General features: G+C 37.8%; 1 protein-coding gene across 2 annotated transcripts in view; it reads left to right on the forward strand.

Moving 5' to 3' along the window:
- The window catches only part of DLGAP1 (DLG associated protein 1), a 106,194-nt gene that overhangs the window by 14,058 nt on the left and 67,731 nt on the right, over window positions 1–24,405 (forward strand). For both annotated transcript variants that reach the window (XM_053468100.1, XM_053468101.1), the window contains exons 3-4: window positions 19,466–19,643; window positions 19,990–20,230. In XM_053468100.1, coding sequence (XP_053324075.1) covers window positions 19,466–19,643; window positions 19,990–20,230 — 419 coding nt within the window. The remainder of the gene's footprint in view (window positions 1–19,465; window positions 19,644–19,989; window positions 20,231–24,405) is intronic.

Raw genomic sequence — 24,405 nt, forward strand, 5'->3', positions numbered from 1 at the left:
TATCTGACACCTGCTTAAAGTGTAGGACGGGTTCACGTTCAGCTGCACAATTGAAATACCTGCTGTTGCTGAACACTATGGATATGTGCGTCAGCAGAACATGGGCAGACCTATAGATCTTTCAAGGCGGACACGTTTTTTTTCTTCAGTAGTAAGAGTTATTGTTCATCACGGCAGGAAAAAGGAGAGAAATGTATTTAGCCACTGGAGTGATATTTTTTCCTATTTAAACCATTAAATGGGATTCATTATAATACTTCAAGTCTTAAGAAACATTTAGACTTACTTTTGACATAGAAACTGTTGTGCACCCAAGATATTATTATAAAACTACTTTCTTGCCTGTGTTGTATTTGCTCTATGATTTTCTGTTCTTTGATTTTTCTATATTTCCAGTAAGGACTGATACCTTAACCCCCCCTTGGTCTTGGCTTAGATTGAGGATAATTTTATGCCTTCCCCATGCATGGTTAAATTCCCTCATTGTATTAACCTGTACTACTTCTCATGACTTTTTATCTACAACCCTCGCAGTAAAGGAAAATTCCTTACATTACATCTAAGACTTCTGACCCTCTAGTTTTAGATCATGACCTCTTGTTCTAATATTTCTCCCTCTCTGAAATAAGCTTCCCCCTGTACTTTGTTACATCTCTTTATGTATTTTTTAAAAAGTTTCTATCGCATCTACTCTCTCTCTCTGTCTTCCCAATAATTTTTATCCTGCTAACCAATTACCATCTTGGTAGCCCTCATCTGAATTCTATCCAGAATAGGCAGGCATTTTTAGCAATACATCAGGTGGTAGATCATTTTATGGCTAGGTCTGAGTATGAATTCACAAAAACTTTGGAGAAAATGCTAAATTATTTATTATGATTATTATTACTTTTTATTTATAGAGCCAGTAGCAATAACATAAGAATGGGCAATATAAAAAAATCAACAAGAATACAGATGACCTGGTAGACATGGTAGGGATGAGGTGGCAGGGCTAGTTGTGTATGGAAGTGGGGCTGGCAATGCATGGTTTGGGGCAAGCACCAGAAAGACTTACGTAGGCAGTAAGAAGGAAGGGAAATGGGTGTGGAGTTGACATGGCCAAAGTCCGCTCCTCTACCCGGAGAAAGAGTAACCATCGTACGAAGCAGCTCTTAAGTGGAGACTCTGTGGCAAACCCAGAAAATTCCCAAGTACAGACATGATACAGAAGGAGAAAGGGACCTTACAGTTTAGATTATGCTCATTATATTGTGTTACTGACAGTAGGTGAGACTGAGGTTTATGCTTAATCACAAAATAGATACATTATGTTGAAAGGGAATGCTATATTTGCAAATAATCTCCCTTTAAGCTCTGTAATTTAAATGTATGTAGCACAAATAAAAATGACCGTTAATTTTTGTATTTAACCACTAATCTGGCACTATTCTGTCCTTTTTACCAATATCTAGGTTTTATATTTGAAAACATTTAATAAAGGTCTATCAGTCATGTAAAAAAAATCTAAGTTTACTGCAATTGTTCAGCCTTTGTAATGGACTTAATTAGATAGATCAACATATAATGTTTCACGCTGTGTTCATTCCTATTCTCACTGCCAAAAAATGATATTAATGTTTAATTAGAATATCTGTAGCATGTCATTTGTAATCATGCAGAGGGTAGGTCCAGATATGCTCCCTTTCATTGCTTCATAAATTAAATTCACATAAGTTATTCACTTAAAGAGACCCAAAAGAGGCTATTCAAAGCACAAAAACAAATTGAAACTGTGATTGTTTTCACTGGAAATGAGATGCCTACAAAAGCCGTCGATCTGTTCAACAGCAGAGGTTGAAGTTTGTTTTGTTTCTAAAAGTGTGATAAACCTACATTATGCTGGCCCACTGGTAAGGCCTATCCTTATTGTATCTTAGACACCATTTGATGTCCCATTCTTCAAATTCAGTTACCAAAACCATTTGGAAATATTGAGGAAATATTTTGGACTTTTTTAAAGCATGCTCACATTATTAATTGTGAGTTTAACCCCCCAGTCCCCTATGGATGTACCGGTACGTCCAAAAAAACGCATCTCAAGAATCCCCTATGGACGTACTGGTACGTCCTGCCCTTCTTGCAGCGACAGTGACACATCCCTCGATTGACAGCCTGGACTTCTCCTTGACAGCAGAAGCCAGTATCGCAATCAGAACTTTACAATAAATAACATATGATCACACAAAATGCACTTCATTGATTTCCTTTTAGAATACATTACAATACAAAACTGCACAAATTAACATAGACAGGCTATGTCTTCTAATATATTACATTATTAAAGATACCATTTGAGACAAAAGAACTGTGCATTCTACACAAGAGACAGTATGAAGATATTCATGATCCAGTATTTCAGTTGGACCACATTACTTGGAAGCATGATATATGTTTTAATTAAATGTGACTCTCAGTATATTGTAATAAAAAAATAAGCCAATTTCCTGAGCTTGTGTATTTCTTGTATTTGTCTCTGGGGGATGCTGGATATTTCTCTTACACACTGGCCAGATTGATCATGGAAAATAAAAATGGCTCCCATTATGTTATTTTGAGCCAGAACAAGCTGTGTTGATACTTGGAAGGAGAACATCCTGTAAAAATCAGATAGCCAAGTGTACTTCTTCCAATTAATTTTATTTTGAACACCAGTCCTTCCTTGATGCATTCTGATAATAATTTTATAAAATGGACTAGTTCAGTGAATTGCGTCAATCTCCTCTCAGCTCAAGGTTAAATAAACATGTTAAGTATCATTGTGTATTACAAGTATGGGCTAGAGTTAATTTTTGACAGTGTCAAAAGTACTACGATATCAAAATACTTCATATATATAAATTTATAATTACATTGAGATAAATGCAATCAGCCATCAGTATATTGGATTATATTACTTAGAGAGGTTACTGCATGTGAGAGGTTTTAGGAGAACATTAAATATGACTGTGTTAGGCTTGCCACTCTGGTAGGTGAATCAATACTAGGCATGGTAAGATAGATATGGAAGCAAACCCTGAAATAAGATCTGATAATGCACAATTAAGAGGACAAGGTCACCTTGCATGTGTAGCAATATAGTGTGTAAATCTCCTTCATCTTAGTGACATAGAACAAGTTCTTTGGTATCACAGCTGTGTTTAGAGATGCATTGGTAGAGTAATTCAATGTATTATATATATATATATATATATATATATATATATATACATATATATTGCTTAAACCTCAAAATGTTCATGTGTTCTGCAAGTAAAACAACCTAGCTTAGCTAACCTTTGCTTTAATTGTCATTTTAAAAGACCCTACATGGCCATCCATGACCTCACTCAGTTGTGTAACTGTAAGCATGTGTTTTAGTGTCAGACATACAAACCATCTCTGTTTATAAGCTATTCTTTTTTTGAACTAGATACAGATCCTGTTTAAAAAATCTGTTTACTAAACCTCAAGTGTAACCCTGTGCATGTAAATATAAAAAAACCCAGCAGAGTTTTACAAATTATAAATATTTATCATATTTACTGATGTGAACTCAGCTGCAATCCTTGTGTGCTGTGTTATTAAACTCTTGGGAAATCCCTTGATAGCTTGAATTCTGCCAAGGTCGATGTTTATTGACCTGCAGAGTTCAGATTTTCCCAACTTGAAGCTATTAGATCTCAAATTAGTATATTTTAACAAAAATGTCCCCAATAACCGTTGAACATAGTGTTCGAGTTCAACAAATTCCCTGAGTAATATGCCATATTTGATATTATATTATTTAATATTATTTATACAATTAAGCAAGTTGACAAAATATTATGTTTTTTGGTTGAGGCAGTGCCACCATCAGGGGGCTACAACCAGTGCCTGTGCATGGGGCCCAGACAGGTAAGGGGCTAAGTGTGGGCAGCTGCAGGGTTTGAGGCTCAATGGTCCCTTTCTGTGCTTTGGAGCCTGGTGGCCCCATTGTGAGAATAGGGCAGGGTGGATGAAGGTATATGGGGTGGTGGTACCGAGCATGGTAGCCTGGTCTTTATGTTTGTACTGGACCCCAAGACTTCTGATGGCAGCCCTGGTTTGAGGTATAGAATTGTTCCATGTTAGTCATGAAAAGGAAATGAGCAAATGTGGTAAAGATGATACAATTCAGCTAGCCAATAAAAGTATTATTAAATTATCAAATTAAAAAGAGGAACATTGGTAAAGGCTCATAACTATTAAAAAATCTCCATAGCATGTATGTAAAATGAAAGTGTTCTTAAAGTGAAGCACTACCTTTTTTCACTGCAGTTCATCATACAGGCATAACTGATGTAAATAATGTATTTATAACCAAACAAAATATTTCAAGAAAAAGGGTAAGCTGATTTTTCTTACTTAATGTAGGAATGGTGAGGTTGAACTTGAGGGCATATCTTCTACTTCGTAAGACGAGTCATCAAAGGCAAGACACTTTATTGCTGACAAGTTGGATGGGCTACAAATAGAAATAATAGTAGGATCAAGGCATGGTAGTGATGTCAGTGCTAGTCGGTGTTGATGATCTAGGAGATTGACTGGGCGCTGCTGGCCTTTTATAAAAGTAGGTGTTAGTTTGAAGCTCTCTTCTATTTCATGTAGATTTCTTTGTAACAGGCATAACCCCCTGAAATTATAGCATTTGCTGTGGCGCAATGAAGATGATGGGAAGCTTTAAAGTGAAGTTTTTAAGTTAGACTGTTGAATGATCTCAACCCCATCCTGCACATATTCTTCTTTCTCCTTTTCAAGCTCTAGAAGATCTTCATTGCTGAGGGGCTCAGTATGGGGTGCAAGAAGTTTACCGGCAACTTCCGGCTCCACTTCGAGCTCTAACTGCCTTGCCAGCTCTACAGTATTTTCGGCCAGGGCATTATCTACAAGGAGAAACATTTTGAAAGGGATATTGTTGTCCTTGAAATAGGCGTACATCTCTGAACAAAGCAGATGTCAAACCAATCTTCAAAAAGGGCTGTAGTCACCCATGTTTTTCTTTTAGAACTCCTAAGCGCTGGAAGTCTTTAAAGTTCTAGGTTTTTGCCAAGGATAGATCATAGGCTTTAAGGTACCAGAAGTCACGGCTGTCTTTAACATGGGGCAAAAGAATGAGTATCTGTGAATGAGTGAATGAGTATCTGTGAATGAGGGAATTAATATTTGTGAATGGGTAATTGAATGAATGAATAATTGAATGTGTGTGTGATAACATGGATGTGTAAGTGGGGGGACCATGGCACAGGGAGGCCGTTTAAGGCAAAGATGGCACAGGGAGGCTGTTTGAGGTAAAGATGCCCGGGGTAGGCTCTTTGGGGGGCAAGATGCCACAGGGAGGCTGTTTGGGGACAAAGATGGTAAGTCCTTTGGGGTTTGCGACCTGTGATCTATGTCTGCAACTTAGCGTTTCCATGCATTATTTATTTGATATATACCTTCGATGCTGAGTTTGCCTGTGATTTTTCACTTGATCTATACCTGCAAAGCTATGTTTGTGTGTTATTTAGTTGTTCTGTACCTGCAATGGTATGTTTCATGTGTTATTTATTAATACCTTCAAATACAGAGTGTGTATGTTTTGCTCGGTTGGTCTATACCTGCAGTGCTGTGTTTCCATGTGTTGTTTATTTCAGCTGCTTCTCCTTGCACTTTGATGTTATGTAGATTGGTTAGACCTCCTTTTCAAACAATTCTGCATCATTTGCTGTCTCATCTTTCTTTAGCTTCAGGTCATTGAATAGGCTTAGGGTTTTACTTTGAGTAGTGTCCTGGTTTACAGGAACATAGCGTGTAGTCTGATTTTCTATCCAAAGTATTAAGAGTCTCTCCATGTCTGCAACAAGGCTATCCCTTTTTCTAATTGTTGTTGTGTTAACTGGCGTAGCACTCTTAACTTTTTTCTCTGCTCCTCATGTAGTAAAACCTAGCCTTTGGGGCATGTCAGCTTGAGAAACACCTTAATCATACAATGTAATCATTTTAAGCTTCATATCCAAGGTAATAGTATTTCAGCTTTTCTTTTTATCTGACATTATGCACTACATACAATACAGTACTGTATTAGATTGTCTTTGGTCAACAAAGTTAGGTCTATATGTACAAAAATCACAATCAGGTATAGGCTGATCACTCAAAATGTAAAGGCAGAATAATCACAGAATACAATCAACATCCAAAGTAACTTACAGCAGTCAGCAACAGTCATAAATATAAATAAAGTGTAATATAGGCTAGCTTTTAATTTAGGACTAAAAATTAAAAACAAAACTCACCAATCTTTAACCCTTTCTAGACCTTGCTGGGCTCTCCCATTGCTCCCACTTCTAGCTGATCGCGATTATTCAAATCTGAGCCCTGCTTGCTGATCACAATAGTATTAAAAAATATGTAATATGGGATATTATGTAAAGCCCTCTGGAACATAAAAAATATGTATGTGGGTTATGACTGTAATCAGGAGATGTTGCTTAACATAAATTGGGTCATTGTTCAGTTGTGGCGCTTACGGTATAGAAGGAAGCAAGATTGCAAAAATTAGATTATTTTATTATAGTGTTGTTTTTTTTGTTATCACTCATTATGGTTATGTTTTATGTATTTCTATTATTTTAAAAAGGCTGTACTTTATCTGAAACAAAATACTGTATGATTTGTGCAGGTTCATCAAATATGGAAAAGGGGAATCATAGTTTAACAAGCATATGGTAAAAATAAAAACAATTTTAGTGCTTTGGTCTGGGACCGAAAGGGTTAATGAAACAAGAACAATAATACTGTACAGAACTGTACAGGATGTGGAGGTTAAAAAGAGCTGTGCACACAGACAGAACGTCCTTCCAATGGCCCTAACTTCCCGCAACGGCCCTCACTTCCAGCAATGGCGCTCACTTCCTCATCAAAATGTGCGACAAGCTGACATGGTGACTAGCGGGTGTCATATTGTGTCCGTTCTCGTGAACATACGTAAACAGGTGAATGGTTACTCTGTATCTACGTCCGTAAAGTAAAGGTCCGTATAGGGGTCTTTGCCTGAACTGAGGAGACATTTTAATAAAGATGTGCTTCTTACCTAACTATAACCTTATTTGTGGTTTGTGACAGTGTAGGTTAAGTACATAATATTACACTGATTTCTATTTCTAATATTTATCTTCCTTTAATGCAATGCCAAACGAGACTTTCAAAGCAATTACAAAGAACACTTTGCAGGGTAGACATTTAACCCCTCACTATTATTCAAAATGATACTCTGTGGTTAATTATAGCACAGAAGTATGAAAAGTGCAAATTATCTGATCAGGTTTTGCCAAATCTAAGCAAAGAAAAGTGAAGAAAAATAGTTGGATCAAGTTCACACACTTTTCTGAACTATTGTTCATTGTTACCCTAAGGAGCTTTCCTCTGAATTAGAAGAACTCCCATGTTTCGCCTAAGGCGCATTCAAGGAATAGACTTTGATGCATATGTATAGTCTGTCTAGGGATTAGCCAGCTGTTTAAAATGCATGTCCAATAAATGGGAGAATTTTAGAAAACCGGTGAAAGGAAGCTTTAGGCTTCAATGCAGGCAGGCTATAGGGTTAACTGAGTTCTCTTGAGATAAAATCTAGGCAATTTTTGATCTGCCTAAAATGTTGTAATTCCAAGTTAACCCCTTCAGTCAGGCTGGTTGATGCCAGAGGAGGCCCTTGGAGGCGACCAATAGCTTACTCGCAGGGCCCTTTAACTCCTGATGGTGCAACTTGGCCGGCAGAGACCACTGCTGGAGTGGTCTCCCTGCTCCAACAGTTAAAAGTCCGTACGAACGACCAATAAAGTACAGTAACAAAAGTGTAGAAGAAATTATAAGTGCTTGTCTATGGATATTGGACAAAATATTTAGTAGTCAAAAAAATATGGAAAGGGCATGGAAGATAATATAAGATGTGGTGATGTAAAGGGCCAAACACAAAGGAATTAGATATGGACAAGTCATGTCCACTCATCCCATTTAATGGGGACATTGGTAATGGTTAAAATCATCAACACAGATCTCCAGTACTAAATGAACCATAATCAATATTAATTAGACTTATAATGATATATGATGATATATCTAATGGCTTGTATACGGCTAGTATACTTTTAAAAGCCTAAAGCAAATTATGATGTATTTTAGAAGCATTAATAATAATAAAAAAAATGACATTTTCATAATGGGATTATCCATAAAAACACTTAAAATTGAATGTGTAGCATTACAAATATATATATATATATATATATATAATATTACAGTAACTAACAAATCTCATGATTGTAGAATTCATTTTGTAATTTTACGAAAGGGCAGTCTAATGTCCCATACAACCCCACCAGCAAAGAAAGTACTTTTAATGTGCATTTGTTACCTGTAAAAAAAGTGCATATGATGAGTGTCCTTTTTTAACAATGAAACATCTTACATTTTACACACATAATAATGCCACCATTAGCCACTACTTTATGTCACTATATTATTGAATGAAAATAATTTTACTATTCACTTATTGTATTCAATACAATCAGAAATAGGCTTCATTTCCAAAACATCTGCTTTGGGCCATTACGTTTTGGAGGTCTTCAAATATGTGCTGTTACTCCTACACACCTCTTTTCTTAGACAGATGAGATTCTACGTTGCATTTAAAATTTCTATTGAAATATTGAACATTCATACAAATTTAGCTTTTCTGCCTAGATTACAGATTTCAGTGAGGAAGGTAGGAGTGATGTATAGATTGTAGCAAGAATAGCAGAGCCGGTTTTGAAAATTATTTTATCATGTAATGTCTTAAACCTTTGGTATGATATCCCTTTAACTAGAGTAGTAATAATGTTGTATAAGTTATGCATATTTTAATTATGCAAATATAATTAGTCAACGTGCTACAATCATAATTGCAGCATTTGATAATAAAAAGCAGAACTCAGGGGACTTGTGCTGGGTGGAAAATAGGTTGTGCATTGATCTTGACAAAGGTTGCAAGGGTGATCGAAATATTGATCAATGAACATCCTCTCCACCTCCTTGTTGGCTCTCTATCCCTGCATCTCTCTCTCTCTCTCTCTTTTTTTCTGTATAATTTGTATGCATATTAGATACACACAAAGGTATATAAACAGAGTCAAAGTCATACACAGGACCTTATTAAATTGGGAAACCTGGAGACCATCTAAAATAATAAAGTATCATGGATCTTAGTAGGGTTCTAGAATCCTTTTCCCTCACTGGGAGTGGGAGGACCAGACCCTTTACTCCATGCACTCAAGCACATAGGATAGTGTGTGGATAGCTTTAAGTGGTTGCTAAAATGTTTCTTGCACATATAACATATATATGTTTGTTACATTGGCATCAGAGAGAACTGAAATGTTTCCCCTCTAACACACAGACACCCCATTTACATAGAAATAAAAACATTTTATCATTTAATCAGATCTTTTTAGTTATTACCCGCTATAACACAGCTCTGTGTCCACTTCCATTATAAACCCTGTCTTCTATCTTCATCGTCATTGTAGAAGGTCAGTAGGTTAAAAAAAATAGGTAATTGATAACTGCAGTTTGCTAGAAAAAAGTATAGCAGTGATCCTTCCGCTGCAAGGTCAGGACGTACCAGTACGTCCATAGGGGTTTCTTGAGATGCGTTTTATGGATGTACCAGTACGTCCATAGGGGACTGAAGGGGTTAATTATTTACTAATGACCATGTTTTAATTATGGGCTAAGCGAGGGTTGAAACATTTACAGCTATATATTAAATAAATGAATATACAGTTTGGTTAGACAGACAAACATATTATACAAGTGAATCCTACTTCCTGTTTACCTGCAGAAAAAAATCCTCCTTGAACCGGTTGATGGTTTTCTCGAGCTAAGGTAAATATTTTGAGCAAAAATCCCCTTATTAATCAAAAGTCGTAAATACTTTTTTTAAAAGTGTATAATATCCAGTACTTTATTTAGTCAGTGGTGTTTAATAGTTACTGTCGTGCAAAAGGTCTCTGTAAAGTTTTAAGTGACATTTCGTGTGCAGACATAAAAAGCCAGATCAACAAATGTGTCTCCCACGGGAATGTTGAAATTGTTTTCACAGAGCCATAGATATTTCTCTCAGCTAAGCATGAAAAAATAATATCAGTACACTACTTACTTTATGGAGCCAGTTCATGAAGCTGAGCACTAGAGTGATTTCAGTTATGTGAATTTATTGCAACCTAAACATACAAGTACTGTTTATTTTCCACCATTACCGAACCAAAAGCACGCCCTAGCTGTGAGAAAGAAAAAAATGTCACAATAAGAAAATCTTTAAAAACAAATGAAACTACCACAAAAACATCAAATTAATTAATTCATCCAATGAAAGTCACCCTTGGCTGTACTTTCCCTGGTGACTGCACACTTACGCACTCACTTACCTATCACTCAAGATGATGTGGATGCATCCAGGACGGTCTCTTAGGTCTCTATCACCCTAGGCTATTTGTGAGTCCTGCATTTCCCTAATGCACGTACTTGCTTGATAACGTAAGAAAGAATATAAAACACCCATTGGCTCAGCATCTTAGGCAACTACTCTGGTCACATGTGCAACATGGATGGACCTGGATACATCCTCATAACCATACCTGTGAAGTTTATAACAAGAGCTGACCCTAAGACTTGTGAAATTGCAAACCTTTCAATTCTACATAGGTACTTGCCAAATGAGTGTGTGGAAAGTGTGACTTGTCATTAGATAAACATACACATAATTGATGTGCCTGCATTCAATCAGGGATATCAACCATAACATACTGGTAACAAACACACCAATTGGAAGTCCTATATATATATATATATATATATATAATGACAGCAGTGTAGAATAGGAAGGAGTCAGTCCCAGACTGTGCGACCATGAGAATCTGTCATTTCAACTTGAGACCCTGATATTGGGGCAAAACCCTGAGACTGAGAGTTCCCAGCATACCTGGTTTTGCCCGTAGTTTGGGGTAGCCGTATTAGTCCAGTGTATACGAATGCAAAAAACAGAAAGTTGCAGAATCTTGTAATACCTTTTTTATTGGACTAACAGTATTAAAATAATAAACGAGCTTTCGGGAGTCCTCCCTTTATCAAGTCAAAAGCCCGGAGACTCTGGGAGATGCACACCGGGAAAGCGGTCAGCCCACAAACATCAGTGGGAATTCTTGCCTGCATCCTACAAGGGGATCTGCATAGCCAGAGCCAAAATGTTCCCAGGTATGCCCATAACTTTCAATTATGTTGACATTTCTGTGGACAAATGTGCAATCTGTTCTCTTTAGCTTTCTCTCTGGAAAAAAGATATATCGGTTTAATAAATTATTTACGCTTCCTGTCATGTGAAATGTTAAAGGCTTCATTCACAACCACTGCACTAAGGTTCATTAATTTTCAGGCCAGTTAATAACCTAATGTGACCGGAATGGCAAATGGCAAAAAGCGGATATGTGCTGGTGGAGTACATGAGATATTAAATAATATCACATGTGTGACAAAACACATATGTAATATAAATTAATGAGGTCTACTTTCCATTTAGTTATTATGTTATTTGAATGAACATACTTCAGGTCCAATTTTAAGTTTACACCTGTGTAACACAGAAAATGATCCACATGACCAATGCCAAACATGGGTTAAAATTGGTACTGTTAGATAAACAGCAAACGAAGCTTAATATTGATAAATGACTACACATTTCAAGGTGCCAAGTACAGGTTCTAGTTCTCAGTTTGTGTGTTCATTGCTTTGCTATTTTTTTATTCGGGCATATTGGAGTTTCATTACTGTTAGTAACCATTGGATTTGAACCAACAACCTTGCGTTTGAGAGGTACTGCTCCAATTCCAGCCACCACCAGTCAGCTTTGGGATTGGTGGAATCCTTACCTCCCTATGGACATGAAATCCTTACCAGTTCTTGCCACGCCTGACACTCACCTACTCATCAGGGGCCTTTATATACAAGGGCTTCTCCTAACTACCCATGATGGAGCATTGTTGTTTTAGCACTTCCATGCTGGTGCCTGGTTGTCTGATATTAACTCATCTGGATTATGACCCTTGGCTTTGGACTTGACTTTTTTTTTGCTCACACCTTTGTACTGTGCTTCGTGCCGTCTGCCAGTACTTATCATATTCATGTGAAATGGTACCCCAAAAATGGTCTGTCTGGCCTGGTATCCACAGTCGTGACAGCTACAGAATTCACTGGCACTCCATAGATAAAATAATAATAAAGTATTACATTTCGGTTGTAAAATCGCAAATGCTCAGTAATCATATGCAGTTTGTAGAGCAACATCTGCAACTGAGGCAATCCCCAGTGACCAAATCCTGTCCCCCCAGAGTCAAGTGATCTCATGCACCCATACAGCAAAGCCAATGTTAGATGTTAAAACTGGCTTTGTCTCCATTGTTATAGATTGTTCCAAAGCGTTCCAATGTATTTTAACTCTCTGAATACCCTTCCTGTTCACCTCCTGAGCCCTCCAAAACCCTTTCCTGTGTTATCCAGCTCTGTCTTTTTTATTTGAATTGAAAGAAAATCCCAGGGACGATAATTGTAATATTGATGGCTATGAGCCAATTAATTTTGTTAGCCTTTTATTATACAAAATACAGTTTTGGAGACAAATAGATGTGCTACACAATATCTGGCAGCTAACCCAGGCTCATCCTGCTGTAGACACCGGCACCCCACTAATCCGATAAAAAAAATCGGATACAAAAAATTTGATAGAGATTATTTTTTAAAAAACAACCTTTGCTCTTACTGGAGCAAAAATCCAGTTTTAGGAACCCCCATCTTCCCAGGTGTCATGAATAGGGTATGCAATGAAATCCGTCACAGGTTTTTGCCAATGCCTACCCAGAAGTGATCGCAATTATGGCAGGCTGTACAAAAGTAGACACCTCCTAACATTTCTGTCAAGAAAAGTTCTCAGATGTTTACAACCCAGAGCAGAACGTCTGTGTAGATAAATCTCTAATCTAAGGGGAGGCTTATTGGCATACCTGGAAACTTCTCGGCTCCGGCTACCCGGAGCCTTCCCTTGCGGGACGCGGCCAGGACTGCACTCTGACGTCAGCCTGACGTCGGTGGGCGGTCCCGCTGACATTGGGGGAACACCCCCATGTAAAGGAAAAAAATGGGCGGGGAGCGGGGCGTGTCAAGACCCGGAGAACCGGAGGAGCAGCGCTTACCACGCAATCTCCAGGTCAAACCCGGAGAGTTCCCAAGTATGCCTATTGGGAAGTAGTACATCCCATCAAAAAGATTAATATATGGGGTAAAATTCGATAAATTATGCGAAAGCAGTAAAGGCTATACACTGTCATTTAGCATTTATAAGAGGGGAAAGATAAACACCTGAATCCTCCTGGCTGCCCTGATCCCATAGGCACAAACGGTAAAATTGTTTGGGACCTTATTTTGTCCTTACTTAATAAAGTGTATCACATCTGGCTGGATTATTATTACACCAACACTGAATTATTTAGGAATCTTTACCTATTTGAGACCTCTGCATGTGGCAATGAGTGTAAATATAGAAAGGGCTTATCCAGCAGCAACTCTCTCCTAGAAAAAAGTGTGTTGCCTTTACTGCTTTTCACAAGGAACTGCTAGCCCTGCATTACTGTCGACCATACACACCGAAGGGAGAGTGCCAGTGACTTTCAGCAGTCAGCAAAGCACTCTATATCCTTGAAAAAAATATATTTCTTTTAAAATGTTTATTTTTTATGTAAAAATGGTATGAAAAGGAAGCCATTTCTTTCCTGAAAAAAAAAACATTATATAATTTGTGTGGGTGCCTTAAACATGGACAAGAATAATAATTGAACAGAGATATGATAAAAACAATGTAATACTTTTTCCTTGGTATGTATTGGTGTATTATGTATAACACAGTTTTGGGGGATTTATTTAAATTATATAACAAAAAAAAATAGCATATAGATAAAGCCACAGATCCACATTAAATGGTCCTTTTTGTTTGCATATTCTCCCCAGTCTTAGTTTATGCGTTCACATGTTGACTCTACCCTAGCTTTAAAAAAACAAAGTATACATACATTGTTTTATACATAGGATATCAATAATGCAAACAAAATGTATACTGCTTAAGATATAATCATAATAAACTAATCACACTAGGCTAGGCTATTATTTTGAAAAAAATAATAACTCATATTTCTATGGTGCCAGCATTTTCACCAACTGGGTAATAAATCAGTTACATTATGTTTCTCCATTTGCCAGCTATTGATGAGTTAAGTGCTTTGTTTAATTGTCTGTCTCATGCTTTATTTTTTGTGTAAACGCATAACATCTGCCACCGTCAGGTCTTTAGGCGCGGATCCTACCTCTGCTAAATGATCATGATTAGTATCTACGCTGTTTATTCACTAACCACCTTCAAGTGTTCTTGGGACAGTGCCATCTGGTCCTGGGATTTTGTTGTATGCTGCATACCACTTCTAGTACTTTTATTTTTACTGTTATGATTCCTACAAAAACTTTCAGGACATTTTATTAAGCGTTTGCTCATATAAATAGTTTGAGTAGTCCCAGAAGGTTTGCAAGTTGCCAATTTGAAAAAAACAAGTAATAATGAACTATGCCTTAAGCTATGATTAGAAATTGAGAATGTTTTAGTTAAATAAAAGCAGAACTGTCACCTTTTTCCAAATCCTACAGTTTACATTCTGTACTTAAAAAACATATATACGTGTATGCATAATGGATTGTAAATTTTCTGGCATATTACCGGTAATAATAATACGTCTGAAAAAGAGACCTATATAGCCTTGAAAGCTTGCAATCCATTATATGTCAGTTAGCCAATAAACGTATAATCTTTACCAAATTTGGTATAACAATAGAACCTTTATGCTTCATGAACAGAACCACTATATAAATACGTTCATATTAGAAATTAATTAGAAGTATCCCCCATTAAGTTGTTGTTAGTTTCCAATGTTGATTGAGTTTGTAATAGTGAGGAGGAGGAGGACAGGAAAGATAATGGTAGGCCTGCCACAGGATGCCACCAATGTCAACTTCCATAAAATATCTTCAAAACCATTACAGTGACCACAAAAAGCACAGAAAGCTATTTCAGTAAAACTCAAGAACACATTCTGACAGTCTGAGTGTGTGATCTTGGGGAGCTTTAGCCATTTGTGTAGCCAAAAATTTATTTTTCAAAATAAATCCCACTGCCCAGATGGGTCCATGATTTTTCTACAGCATCCACATACATTCAACTACAAGAGATTGATGCAAGTTGAAAATATGAGCAACTTCATATCCATTAACCTGGTGTCACATGCGAGTCGCAAATGTGAAATGTGTCCAACACACCTATTTCACTTCATATCACCTTACAGTGGGGTGGGTACAGTGCCCACCTGTACCCCTCATCCCCATCTCATGTCTCGTGAGGGAATAAGAGTAATTGACAAGCCCTTGGGGGCACCCTGCCCTATAAAGTAGGTGTATTGAAGAGCTAAATAACCCTTTAAAAAGGAATGGACCCCATCCCTTCACCCCCTTATCTCAGTCTCTGTGCTATAGGATAGAGGGGTAGTGTTTTGAATTAAACACATAATAAAAATGAAAGTGTAGAAACACCACCTACCCCTGTGGATGCCAAGAGGATGGAGAGTGAAAATCACTGTTAATGCCACAGGCACTCAAAGCATATATTCACTTATTTTTAATGTCCCAACCAACGATTTATACTAATTTTTAGCCCAAAGAAAGTGGCTGCTTCAAAAAAAAATAAAAAAATAAATAGCTATCCAAGGACCCTGAAGGAAACTGCTGTATGTCCAGTGATTACGCCAACCCTGACACTAAACATATTTACTAAAGAGATAATAACAACATGTAGCTCCTCTGAGAATATTATCACATACCTTAGAGTCCTAAAAGATGCTGATTCCAGGTTTAGCGGGTTGCATTGCAATCCATTTGGAAGCCTGGTATTATTTTCTACATAATTTCTCTTTGCTAATGTGTCATTTTCATACTTTTAGGTAAGCCCGCAAGCATGCTTTGTTTTTGTCACTGAGCTCTTTTTATCTTGATGTGACATATTGCTTTCCTTCTAATTGTATTTATATTATCTTTCTAGTCAGAAATAAGATTAACTGCAGCAACATAAACAGCCACTATGGAAGAACAGAAAATCAACCTACAGTATTTATTTGTGACTAGAGGAACTAAACTCACTCGTCGGCTGGCTGATAACAATGAATTGCTTAAAAAATTGTGCACCGTGGCATAATGAATTATGGTGTTTATTGCCTATTACTGTGACATATAGGTATAAAACATTAAACTGGATGTAGATAAGCTAATAGCCACTTGGGAGGCAATCTAAATGATGCCACCCTATTTCCCTCACCCCTATACTGTGGGATGGAAAGCATTGGTCTGAGATTTTCATTGTCCGCCTTCTGCCGGCCAAAACATTTTACTATTCTTAGACAACAAGAATTAGAAATTTACTTTGATCTGGGGCATGGAGACAGAGATGGAGAGGAGATCTAGTGTCCAATTTTAGCTGTTGTGGTCCTGGTTATTTCCTGTGGCCCAAAGCATTACTATTCTTTTTCCTACGATACTGAATGGGTTAATATTGTGTTAAAGGGTAGATGTGTAAAGGGTTAGTTATTGTTATGTAGCACGCAGTAACCAGGGAAGGCCTAGAGAGATGCTGCATTCTAAATAGCAATAGACAATTCCAGGGAATGGATGTCATTGAATAAGCATCCCCTGTGAATCCTCCATTGATGTTAAGGGACACATTTTACCACCCACTGTGTTTTTCCCACGCTGATGCTGTTACAGACAGATGCTATTAAAAAAGATGACTGGCTTTTATCTATTAGCACCGATATATAAAAGTTAAGCTGGTCAGACTGACCGATGATGAGGTCATTTTGTGAGTGATTATTTCTTTTTTAAGAATAAACAACACTTTTAAGAACAGATCCTATGTCACTCGCACATCAGTGCATTTTGTGCGATTTGTAACTGGTGATTCACTGCCTTTCCTCTCGCTTAATTTCTCTGTCTTTTTAGATGAGGCTTTCAGAGCAAGTACATTGACTTAATAATAGATTCTATAGTTTACAAAGAGCAACACGTTTAGGGTAACAGCTCCCTAAAAGAAGGCTTTCCATTGTTAACACGTATAACACCACTATTTATGTTCTGATACAGTAATAAACACTTTCCATATTATGTAATAAGACCCCTTAATGTATGTCCCTAGGTGCGGGCAGTATTATTAAGGAGCAGCATTTCAAGGATTGGTGTGTGCAGAATGTGCAGTTGGAACATGTGTTACCCAGATGTGCTTACCTTATGGGATAACGTGTGTAATATTCCTCTCCTAACCTTTTGCTTTACAATTTATTCTGTACTTGGGGCCAATTCGTTTAAAGAGCCCCTCTTAGTATTGCGAGGAATAATGCGTTTCTTTCCCGTTCAACCAGAGCCTGTTATTAAAACCATCCATCAGTGAAATTTGTGTTTTTTATTTTGTGTTTTTACATTTGTTGCCCCCAAGCTTCAGAAACCTGCAGATCCATTATTTGCAATAACAAAACCAACGCCTACAGGGGTTCACTGCGTGGAAACCAAGACAGGTGGATGAGATACATTCCAACCAATTCATCTTTTCCAAAATGTATTTACTCCTGGAGGGGATGTTTTGTGTGTGAATGCCTAGAAATAAAGCTATCTATCTATCTATCTATCTATCTATCTATCTATCTATCTATCTATCTATCTACTTATCTGTCTTACCTTTGCATGCCTTTCTTATTCTCTCTTTTCATTTTTGTTATACACATTTAAAAAAATAGGTGGATCGAGGAGCACAAATGTTTTGCCATTTTTACCAGTTATCCAGTTACCAAAGATGGTGTAACTCTTACGTAATACTCTGCACATAAGTAATATGTCTTATTTAGTACCAATTATGGATACAGTATAAATCCAGCACACAAAAAAAGGAAAACTTGGGTCTTTAACTCTAGATATTCTATTAGTTTTCATACAATCTATTTCATTGAAATGTGGTGAAACCTGTTCAGGACAGAAACATTTCCAGTTATTTCGCCATTTGAACCAATATAGGCTAATTAGTAGCATTACTAATAAAAGTATGGTGGCAATTTTCTGTCCATCCACTTATTTTAGGGGACAGATTTATTATCTGTTTGTAACTGTGATTACTATCAATAGGAACACTAAAATACTCAACTCGGAGAAATGCAAGGAAATGTACATAAATATTCATCTGTCATTGTATGCCTGCTTAGAACTTAAGTGGCCTAAGAGCCCTAATAAGAACTTCTTATCAACAACCTAGGACAACAGCCATAAGTTATGTGAGAGGGCACACTAAAAGCCAAATGAGACTAACACCAGCATCTTCATGCATAGAAATGGTGCTCAAATAGTTACCTAAATAACAGGCAAATGGCTTTTGGACAAGTCCTTTGGACTGAAATCAAGCAGTGACATGCTTCAATCCAACCAAGAACTCTATATTAAGAACCTAACACAACTGATTGGTATAGAAATCAATCATCCTGTGCTAGTTAGGCCAAACACCACCACTAATAAAAATTATTTCAGAATAAACTCCACTTACTTCACATGGATTGGTGTAGAGAGCTATAAATCAATGGAGAAACACGAAACAATTCCGATAGCTGGGGCAATTATATAAATACTCAGCACCCCTCCATAAAGTCATAAAGGAAACATGTCAGTACTTTTTATAGCACTATTAGTACTACATAACACTACAAAACCAATGGAGATCAGAATACAGAGGGTTTCAATGACTGGGATGACTACCTAAAGGAAACACCTAATATAACAAAGACTGAAAATGCATGCAAGACACGTCTAGATATCCTTGTTCTATTTTTGTTGCTCTTTAAATTTGATTCATTATTTAGCGTTCACTCAAAGTAATTACACTATGTATTTTGATTTAATGAGTCACAATGGTAACAAACATTGGTTAAAGATACATGTTGACATATGCTATGCAGAAAATGTGACCTTGTTGAGGAGGGGTATAACCACGGTTCATACCACAAGGGGGTAAACTGGCACTGAACATGTTGCGCAAACAAACCAAAGACACAATCACCCTTGTTCTTTATGCGATAAGATTATGAGTACATCCCAATATATTGCTTATTAACTTGCATTGCATATATCACCATTCGCTATGACTGAAGAAGTCTGTTCCATACTATATACAGTAACGTATAATATATCCAGCCATAGGATTATATGGTAACACGAGGACCTTGATTATTTCTTATCATTTCAGAATCTCAAATGAACACTCTCCAAAACTTCAGATTCGAAGCCACAGTTATTTGAGGGCAGTAAGTGAAGTGTCAATAAACAGAAGTATGGATAGCCTGGATCCATCAACTCTTCTTACCTCTCCCAAATTCCGTTCGAGGAACGAGAGTTACATGAGGGCAATGAGCACGATCAGTCAGGTGAGTGGGAAACTACTTTCAAATATTTACCACTACATCTCCCTTTAATTTTCATGCCTACTATGATGTTAGTAAATAGGTATCCCTCTAGCCTACACTATATCCCGAAAGAAAAACACATTGATGACAAGGGTTCAGTTTGATTTAAATGAACAAAAAGGGAATGTTTTTTAAGCGCCTAGAAAAGAAGGACTTTAGAACAAAGACATATAGTCCCAATGAGGCACTGTCCCTCCTACAGAGGCACAATTAGTAGGTATGTACTAAAATGTTAACATTTGCTATCTAACATAATACAAACAGGCTTGCTTGTTAATTAATTATATGAAACTGGCTTGGCTTGCAGGTTAGTGAAATGGAAGTGAACGGTCAGTTTGAATCGGTCTGTGAGTCTGTATTTAGTGAGCTTGAGTCTCAGGCAGTGGATGCACTAGATCTTCCAATGCCCGGCTGCTTTCGAATGAGGAGCCACAGCTATGTAAGAGCCATTGAAAAGGGATGTTCTCAAGATGATGACAGCGTGTTGCTTAGGCCATCATCACCCCCACGCACAACCACTACAGTGAGAACCATTCAGAGCAGCACAGGTGAGTACTTTTTACATTACATACAAGGTGTGCAGCCAAGAACACGTATGAAATGCATGCACACAACAGAAAAGTCAACAGCCATAGGGCGAATGTGTGGTTTATTTTTTTTAATGAATACGCTTTTTATTGAGGGTTGTCTGAGACAGGCCACCCCAAATGAATCACAGTCCATCAGGCTTCAAATGTACTAAGCACTAGAAAAAAGGGTGATCATTTCTAAATTTGCCTCCCCTCCTATTTGTGAGGGCAGTTTCTGTGCATTGAGCGCTGTTTACCAATAGTAGATCTTACTTTACAGTCAATGGTGTGCTCATTTACTACCTGGCATAGTAATTTAGTCCTACTCATCTATAAAGTCCAATGTGGAGTACATGCTGAACTACAAGTGTGTTTCCAAGAAAGCTGATTTTAGTGTGTGGCCTTGTTGGCTTTATACAGAAGTAATTCTCATGTAAAATGTTTGTTAAGAAACAATGACGACGCACTGTATTCATCTGGAATCTGTGGCTACACAGGTGAATGGGAAGAGCGATTTTGGTTCCCTGAAATAATGATGTATCATTCATAGAATCTGGCTGAGAAAGGCTACCTCTGAAGGCATCTATTTTATTTCCATGTATAAGCCACTCAGTAGTATGTTGTAGAATTACTGATTCCTGGTTTGTTACTGTGTTACTCCTTGTATCTAGCCTATTGATTCAAGTGGAATTCATATGCATTTTCAAATTGTCTTCCTTTTGTATGTATCCAGTTCATTAATTCAAGTGGCATCCATATCTACGTGACTGGGGATATTGCTTATTAATTCACAAACATGCGCAGTGTTATGTATAGAACTAGATTTGTCTGCAACAAACCACATGCTTTCTGTATATCTGCTTTGCATTGCTGAATTCAATGATAAGGTCTAGACACCTCTTCATTGAAGACGAAAATAAAGTGAAGGGGGAAAAAAAGTGTGCATATTATCGGGGCTGTCAAATAGTTTATTGATTTTGTTTTAGATGTTAAATAGGTGAAAAAATGAATTGGCAAAACATTCACATAATACATTCAATAGCAGCAATAATTTATAAAGCGATGTCTGCTACCTTTGGGTGTTCAGTAATCATTCTACACAGATCAATACACTTGGCTACTTAATAAACCAAGGCTCAAGACAAAAAAAAAAAACCTTAAGCAACAGCGCAATAATACAAAAATATAAATTATAATAAATAATGAAAAATGGAGCAGTCTAAACACTTCCAGCAATATTGAAAATGTGTCAATCATTTACATGTATTATTTCAAGCTTCTTAGTTGGCCCAGGAAACTTGTCACAATTTCTTCTCCAAAAAGAATACCATGAATGTTGTACTCAGGCCTAGACTGGCCATCTGGCACACTGTGCAAATGCCTGGTGGGACACTGGCTGAAAGCCCCCCATGTACCCGGCTGCCTGCTATATGAGCATATCCACATATCCACAGTGACATATATCCTGGGCTAGGCCGATTAGGGTCAGGCCTAGAATAGTAGGTCCAAGGGTCAGCAATCCCCCTGGTACAAAACTGGGAGAGGGGTAGATTAGGCCCCCCACTGCACAATGGATCGGTTACAAGGACAATCTTTGATCTCCCCAACCGCCCAATTTATGCTATCTTAGCTGTACACAGCCTCCATATACTCTGTTTCTCAAAGGTGTCCATCTCCTTGTACCAGAGACACCAGAGCTTAACAAAGAGGTGGGCGGCTGGGGAGCTGCCCTAGGACGGGCCTAGGGTGGACCCAAAAGTAAATACACCACTGTATATTCAGCCAGCTCCCACACTTATGTCACAGGGTGGCCACCGTCCATCAAGTGCCAGGGCTGCCCCCATCATCCCAAGTCTGACCCTGCCTGTGCTTGCAGTAAAGAATTTGTATACATCAAGGAGTAGACGTGTACATATGATACATTCTTTAATAGTTGTATTTATATTTTTATCTTTTACACCCAAATCTTATTGCTGCTATTACTGAGTTCCACTTTTCACCTTTTTTCTGTTGTAGGGACTAGTGCCTTGATTATTACTGAAAATTCTGAGTGGATTTCTGAATATTTTCCGATTGAGTCATGTTCTCAATGGTCTAGTCACTGTATTGCTTATTTCCCTGACACCTTAATATTTTAATATTAATACATTAAGCAAAGTAAACATTAAGGGACCTGCAACACATAGCTGTTACTTTGTAGGATTCCATGCGGCACATATTGTGTGGCCATTTCTTTTCAATACTGAACATATTATTAACGGAATGCCTAGGAAGTACATGTATGTGTGTATCGAAAACAAATGAGAACAGGTTCCAGCTAAAGCTCTTTCTTCTAACGCTAAAACCTGAGATGCTCCCAAGTGGGGATGTACCGTAGGACTGACTATGAAGCAGCTGTCCGTTCTTGGTGAGCATCTCAAATTTGTTTTGTAAAATAAAGCTCTTCCTTCCTTGAACGATGAACTCCTTGTATTAACTTTATTATAATGGCATCAGAGTTTGCCTGTTATAATGCTGTAAAATAAGATTTTTGATCACATCTCAACCTACCTACACCTCACTGTTACGTGAATAAACAAAATGAAATGACGCAGATGTTGCCTTCGCATGTAGAAATACTGAATGATGCATACATAATTCAAAAATAGCCCATTTTTCATGCGGATGTTGGGGTGTTCAAACAAGTTGACATGTTAACAATAATTATTCTATTCACAGTTAGACTCTTATTATATATGCAAGTTTTGTAACACGGACAATTAAGCGTGATCTGCCCTGTTAAAAACAACGCAAAAAGTAACAAACAAGGGGTTTTTTTTTAGGTTCTGTTAAAGAAAGTTAGGGAATTTAAAACTTTTTGGAAGGAAATCCTTCAGGCTTTTATTTTTTATCAAGATGTGTTATGAAATAGAAGTACAGGGAGCTCAAACATGGTAAAATGATATACAATACAGCAGGGGTGTCCAAGTTTTTTCTGCAGTGGGCCACTTCATCAGAATTGTATACGTGCGCGGGCCGCACGCATTTTTCACTGTGACAAAAAATATGGCCTTTAATAAAATATGCAGATTAAAATAAAGTAAAATGACACAAAACCTTTACTCTTCCTCTCACTGATTTCTGGGCCTAGAAAGTTTTACCACTACAAATTCAGGATTCCCTAGATTTATTCTAGGGATGAACTAAAATGAAAATTCTGGACCAAAACATTCAGTGTTCACTTAGCCAAAACCGAAAATGACCCCCACCTTTAAAAATAATAATAAAAACTCACATTTTTAATAAAAGTAGGTAACACACAATTGGACAAAATTAGCAATATGACTTGGCATGCTAACAACAATCACACTCCTATCATACCCAGGCAACCAGTAAATGCTGGTACCTAGGCATGATGGGACTGTGCTCGCTGTGATTGCTGTTAGCAATCACACTCCTATCATGCCAAGTCAGCCAGTACATGCTGGTACAGGGTGGCTGTAAGTGATGTGCAGACCCCATACTGCTGGCAGCATCACTACACAAGGGGGGCAGCTAGCTAGGTTTCAGCATGTACTGGCTGACTTGGCATGATAGGAGTGTGATTGCTAACAGTAGTCACAGTCCCATCATGCCTAGGTTCCAGCACTTACACATCCATCCAGTAAATGCTGGAACCTAGGCATGATGGGACTGTGATTGCTGTTAGCTGTTAGGGTGGCTGTAAGTGCAGACCCCATACTGCTGGCAGCATCAATACACAAGGGGGCAGCTGGCCAGGTTTCAGCATGTACTGGCTGACTTGGCATGATAGGAGTGTTATTGCTAACAGCAATCACAGTCCCATCATGCCTAGGTTCCAGCACTTACACATCCATGCTATCACACACACACTCATTTATTCATATAATAATTCATTCACAGATTCATTCCCTCAATCATTCAAACACCCTCCCCACCCCCTTACCTGCTCTGCAGCTCCTCGATGCCGCTCACAGACTTCAGCAGGGGACGCGGCCTCCCTCTGCCTTCTCTGCTAAAGCACAGAGGAAGTAGGATGTCACGTGAACTCCGCTTCCTCTGTGCAGTCCAGAAGACCCTCCCACAAGTAAGTAGCAGGGCTTGAGGTGCGGCTCGCGTAAGATCGGTTGCCCTGGCTGCCGATCTTACGCGGG

The sequence above is a fragment of the Spea bombifrons genome, chromosome 5 (genome assembly GCF_027358695.1).
Source record: "Spea bombifrons isolate aSpeBom1 chromosome 5, aSpeBom1.2.pri, whole genome shotgun sequence".
Lineage (NCBI taxonomy): Eukaryota > Metazoa > Chordata > Amphibia > Anura > Pelobatidae > Spea > Spea bombifrons.